Genomic DNA, 6,000 nt, shown 5'->3' on the forward strand with positions numbered 1-6,000 from the left:
TACAATTTGTTGTAAGCAACACATTGTCTGTACTGCCTTGTTTAAACAAATCGCGTGGATTTGAAAGGAGACTCGCCACGTTACAGAGCTGTAAAGCCTGCTCCATAATCAATCGCCACATCCAAGTCCAGACAAGCATTTGGGCTTATGAGGAGCGGGAAGGCCTCACAGATTAGCTCTCGTTAATGCCCTTCGGTGAGATAAACCCTCACTTGCCCAGATTTATTTGAATAGTTTTAAATATTTACCCGGTGACAACGATAGATGGGCAGATGGCTAGATCATAAATCAGTTACAGAAAACAAAAAAAGAGGTAAAATTATACCTTCGTGAAAAAAAATCCTCGTTAATGATAACAAACCTAAAGGTGCAAAATAAGTTTTATTTTACATAATGCAAATAAAAACAAATACATCTGGGGGAGGGGTGAAAGATATTAAAAAAAAGTTTTTTTTTAATATGTCCATTAATCAAAAACGACTTGTTCTAATGTAGTCGTAATTAGACAGTGATGTGAAATAGCTAGCGGTTTTACAACTAGCCGCAAAAAGAAAAGGCAACATCACATCTAAAGGATCTATTTTATAGTGCTGTGCTGCAAAAGGCTCACTTTACACTCTTGAGTGTCAGAGGTAGTATAACAACATTTGGTGCATTCAGGTTTTGCCTTTAAAAGCAGCCGCGGCTCCGCTTGCTCAGCGGGCCAAGAGAGAAAAAAACTCGACCCAGCAAACGGCAAACGCGACCCGCAATAAAACCGAATCAATGACGGAAAAGCACATGTGCATTCACCTTTCCTGTGGCATTTTCACACGTCAGCGTGCTGATGAACAACTGCGGGAACTGTGGTAGAAGGTACAATTTGCTTCGACAACTTTCCCTTCTGTGACATAGAGTGATATAGAGCCAGCAGGTGGGGAAGAGCCGCAGGAGGAGGAAAGTGAAAAAAGGAGGGAAGAGTGCTCATGTAAAACTGATGGCATCAGACATGTTAACATGCTTAACTAAATCTCCTTGACTGCACATCTGTTGAAGTGCAATCCATCACAGAGAATTCATCAGCAAACCATCATTATTCATAATATGTTGGGGCCGGTTCAGAAGTCAGGTTTTTATATCACTTAAGAGCGGACTGAAACTTTTATCCTGTAACATAAAGAGGTTAATCACATCACACACCTGACTCAGACAGAACAACAAGGTCCGTGTTGGTCACTTAACAGAGAGGCATTGAGAGGATTCAAGAAAACTTTGAGAGGTTGTATTAAAAAAAGCCTTGAACACTTTAAGAGGGTTAAAGAAAAGATAAATATATAGAATTGTTATTGGACGGCTCCCTCTGGGTATATTTGATTTTAATGATTATAATTTTGCTATGATCCCACTGTTTGACTCTGTATTTCTATTATTGTTAGAACTTTCTTTAGATTTTTTTGTTGTTTGTTACGCTACTTTGTGAAGAAAGTACGCTACTTTTGTTATTTTATCAGGCTTTTTATTTTTAGAGGGGTTTGTGTTTGTTACTTTTACATGGGCCTACTTATATTGAGTTATAAAATAAATGTGACTTAATTAATAACATTTACAGGCCTTATATATTACACAATAGGATAATTCACTTTTGTGCTGAAGCATGGAGCTGCATTCTTGATCTATTAATTTGGGAAATTGACATTTTCCAGTACTTGTTTAGTAACTAACAAGTTTTGGAAAGTATTTAAAACAAGAAGGGTAAAATAGCATGTTGTAAAGATTGTAAAGCCCCTTGAGGCAAACATGTGACTTTTAATATGAGGCTTTATAAATAAAGTTGACTTGACTACGACTACTAAATTTAAAGTTAGTTAACTAACTGTAAAGCAAATTAGGTTGAGTGTAATTGTATTAAATGTTGAATATGCTGTAACAATGAGTCAGCTAAAGTGAAATGGAAAAAGACGGATCTGCAATTAAAATAGCATGTTACCCAGTGTTACTGGCTTTTGAGCAGTTTAGCATTTACATAAATCAAAAATATTTCCGAGAAGAAATCTGATTGGCTCACACAAGAAAGGCATGCTGGATATCAGGTGTAGAAGTGCATCTTTAATTAGTTGATGATCTCAAATACGCAGCAGACTGAAACTCCATGTATGGACCGCTGTAAGCCTTTTGTCAAGTAAGCTAGTTAAATGTGGTCTCAGCAAACACTTTCTCACACTGTAAACACTCATTATCACTCCTGGGTCTGTGACAGATGTTTGACCAATTAAGCATAAAGGAACGAGCATTAAACGATAAACCACATTAACTCTGCAAAGGCCCGCGCTGTTTCAGTGGTGACAATGTTATGTTAAGGAAAATAACATCGCTGTTTCCTAACGTGGACAATATTGATTCATAAAGGTAAGAAAGAAGCATTCAGTCCTTGTTTAATAGCTGAAAAGCACATTTTTTTGTAGGATAGTGGTTTAGCTGTGAGAAATGCTGATTTATAGCTTCACCCAGAGATGAGATGCAGCGAAACAGCGAAGCACGCAAACTGAAGTTGTTTTCACCGCAAGAGGCACGGCTTCAGTGGCTTCTTCACATGCAGTTTTTGTTTCAGAGAAATTATGTTGTATTTACCAATTCCCATTTTTTTGAGACAACATTGCAGCAAGAAGTTCAGTTAATGATATTGAATATACAAACATCAATTAACATTCTTTAATCGTCATGTGACGTGTCAAAAAATGTGTGCTTGTAAAATGTTTGCACTTATATTCCTTATAGTCAGCAAATATATTTTATTCTCCTTGCTGTACAAAATACATTTAATAAAAATGTCAGATATTAAACTTCGTCACCTCCACCTTATTTGTCTCTTTGTGACACAACGACCAAAGTTTTGATTCCATGGCAGATAACGTTAACGTGTAACGTGTTTTACACAGAATTTATAGCCGGTTTATCTTTAAAAGAGGATCAAATTAACTAATAGAACAAAGTTTGTTAGTTGGATGTAGATGAATATTAGTGTCTTTACTTATATTTATGATACTTACTCTATACTTGTATTTAATTCCAAAAGAAATAAATAATACTTTGTAGAATATATCCATAAACTTAGTTTGGAGCCATTCTGCAGATCATTTATTGACTTATAATTCAATAAATTACTGACTTATTGACACACTACGGGGATTCCATGCGGCGGACATTTCAGCATAATTCTTTCTTCCACAAACACTTTCCACCAACACAGTTACTTTTGGAAGTTACAGTGTATTCATGAAGCATCACCCAGATCCCAGTGAAACACAGCCATGTGAGCACCAGACGTGTGCTTATACTGATACACCTTACGATTATGTGGTGGACATGATGTCTCTTACCTCTGCAAGAATTCACTTGTTGTCTCGGGTGGGTATCCGCCACTTTGTCCGTTTCCCAGCATTTTTGTATGGCCTCTCTTGACACTCTCAGTGCTACTCGTCCGATCCCAAGCTTGCTGCATGGCAAAACCAACTCCCTAGCACCACCTGCAGCCTTAACACCCGTAACCTCCCCAAACACCACCCTCAAAAATAACTACCACAGTCCAAAGACAGCAATCCTGATGAGTCAACGTTCTCTCTTGTGCATGGACAGATGGCAGAAAGGAAAAGACCGGCTGCTGAGCACTTCAGCAGGGGCTCTTCCACTCAGCTACTCCTGATCGACAGCAGCAAAGGCAGCAAAGCGCCCTTTCGCCTCTTCTGTCCAGCTCTCTTTCCCTATAAACCACGCAGCGTACACCTCCGGCGCGTTCCTTCACTTCCCCTCTCCCCCCCCAAGTGTCAGAAGATGGGGAAAACAGATCAGAGCCTCTTCAAAGGGAAACAGGAGGTTGACTGAGTGAAGTTTAGGAGGGAATACCAGAAGAGGTGGGCTCAGGGGACGGCAGAAGGGGGGTGAGTATACAGGGACCAACTGGGAGTCCCTGCCTGGGACAGCTCCACGCGGCACAACAACAGGGACAAGAAAGTCCCCCCTGCCACAACTGATTATCACCTCGACAGTCCCATACTGACACACACCCGCAGACACACGCACACTCGCATAGTCTGGCCAATGATGGGATGCACTGGGGCTCTGGGAATGCAATCAGTCACTCAGTAGGTGTCGGGATCAATTTAGCTGCTGAATCATCAGCCGGGTCCGGTCTCCAGCTCCTGGAACACCGTGTCGAATAGATTATTCACATTTTGTAATGGTCTGGCAGTCTGAGGTTTCACATCTGTGAGCCAAAAGGTAGGACGTGTTGGAAATAAATCACCATGAGAGGAAGAATAGTACTGAGTGAGAGCACATCAGCAGTCCTTGATGGATATACCACCCCTCAAAATGGAAAAGACAGGTTCTAGCATGGTGTCGCCAGCTTGGATTTTTAATTATTTATTTATTTTGGTTGGATAGGAAATTGTCATTTGGCAAGGGGATTAATATTATGACTGGGCACATAGACTGTTTCCAAAGGATCAGTCTGAGAATCTGAGTTTGTCATTGGTCTATTTACAGACACTGAAACACTGTCCCCATGCAGAAACCTAATAATTTAAAGCTTTTGTTTACAGAGGTTTTTTTGACAACTGTTTTTTGAACGTTAAGATAAGTCGATGAATTAAAAAGATTAATAAAAGTGAGTTTAGATAAGATATGGTGTCACGTTTTAGTCAAAAGTCACGAGTGTGATACAACATGCTCACGAGTAACTTTTTACTCCCTGTGGGTCCTTAAGCTTCAGTTTTTCAAAACACAAAGACATATGGCTACTTAAACCTAGAAAACTAGTGTAAATGAATGGATGGATCAATGATTTTTATAAATGTTCAAATGAAACTTGTGACAAGTGGCCTTAGTTCACATAACTCAAGCATTCTCATGTTGTATTCAGACGTTTGGACTTACCCTCAGACTTTATTAATCGTGGTAATCTGGTGAGCTCTGATGTCACACAAACACACACTCATCCCAATAAATGGGTGGTGCGCATGTCGCTAGCTACAACTAGTGGCTGTTTGAGGCAAAAAACAATTGACTAAACAGTCCAGCAGAGGTAATGTAAGGCAACAACACAAAAATGCTTTACATTTTGGACCTGAATTATAAACCCTGGTCAAACAAACAGAGGGCACCTCCCTGATTCAACGAAGAGTGGTTGCATTCTCTCCATCATTATCTTGTCTGCCTCCATGACGAATGAGAAAAGTCCAAACATATCTGACAGATTCCTCGCTGACAATCACCAGGAAACTCTCGCCATGCGTCGTTTGTTGTGTTCGGAGTAGTGTGTTAACTCTACATAACAATTCCCCCACTTATTTTTGGCCCTGTGAGAAAGCAGATACCACTGTAGCATAAAGTGGTTTCTATAAGGGAGCAAGCCTGAATGACTCGGTGTTAAGCGTGGCAGTAACAGAGCTGAACTGTGATTAAACCGTTAGTTAAACAGTCCAGAGTATCTCCAGCAATCCTTCAAAACCATCAAACTCTACACTCAAAGAAAAAATAAACAATAGTTACCTCCACAAATGTTACACAGAGTTTCACATGTTCCTTCTCGTACATCACCATCCTCTTTGAAATTAAAACACATGAGCCACAAAGCTGGGGCCGCAGCAATTTACAGAACGGAAAAAGAAACGCCTACAAAGACATAACTAAGACATAACCGCAGGAAATCCAACCTTTAAAAATGGTCAAAGTTGCTTCACAATCATCCGTCTGAGTGCGTCGGTGTCTGTTTGCGCGCCGTCTATGTAAGAATGCTGTCTCTTTCTACCCATGATGGTATTTGTAGTCAATCAGAATATCAGTGGAACCTTCTCACTACTCTTGAAGTTTGCCATGAAACCACATTTCCCACAACTCACCGATGCTGCCCCGTCCGGCTAACATTAGCGCAGTTGTGCGAACTGAGAACATGTTGAGAAGTGATCCGTCATATTCGGGGTAGCCAGCTGTGGTTGAAAAGCTGAGCGATGAAAAGTCATTTTT

General features: G+C 40.1%; 1 protein-coding gene across 2 annotated transcripts in view; it reads right to left on the reverse strand.

Annotated features, from left to right (window-relative positions):
• rbm20 (RNA binding motif protein 20) overlaps positions 1–5,663 on the reverse strand; it is a 41,412-nt gene extending 35,749 nt beyond the window's left edge. Inside the window, exon 1 of one of the 2 annotated variants that reach the window (XM_084005571.1) lies at positions 5,527–5,663. Coding sequence is in view for 1 of the 2 variants with exons in the window: in XM_084005569.1 (XP_083861695.1) it covers positions 3,357–3,478 (122 nt within the window). In the remaining variant the exon portion in view is untranslated. Of the gene's footprint in view, positions 1–3,356; positions 3,525–5,526 lie in introns of those variants that run through there. The other variant, XM_084005569.1, reaches the window with a different exon arrangement.
• Between the last annotated feature and the right edge of the window lie 337 nt (positions 5,664–6,000).

The sequence above is a fragment of the Eutrigla gurnardus genome (genome assembly GCF_963514095.1).
Source record: "Eutrigla gurnardus genome assembly, chromosome: 3".
Classification (NCBI taxonomy): domain Eukaryota; kingdom Metazoa; phylum Chordata; class Actinopteri; order Perciformes; family Triglidae; genus Eutrigla; species Eutrigla gurnardus.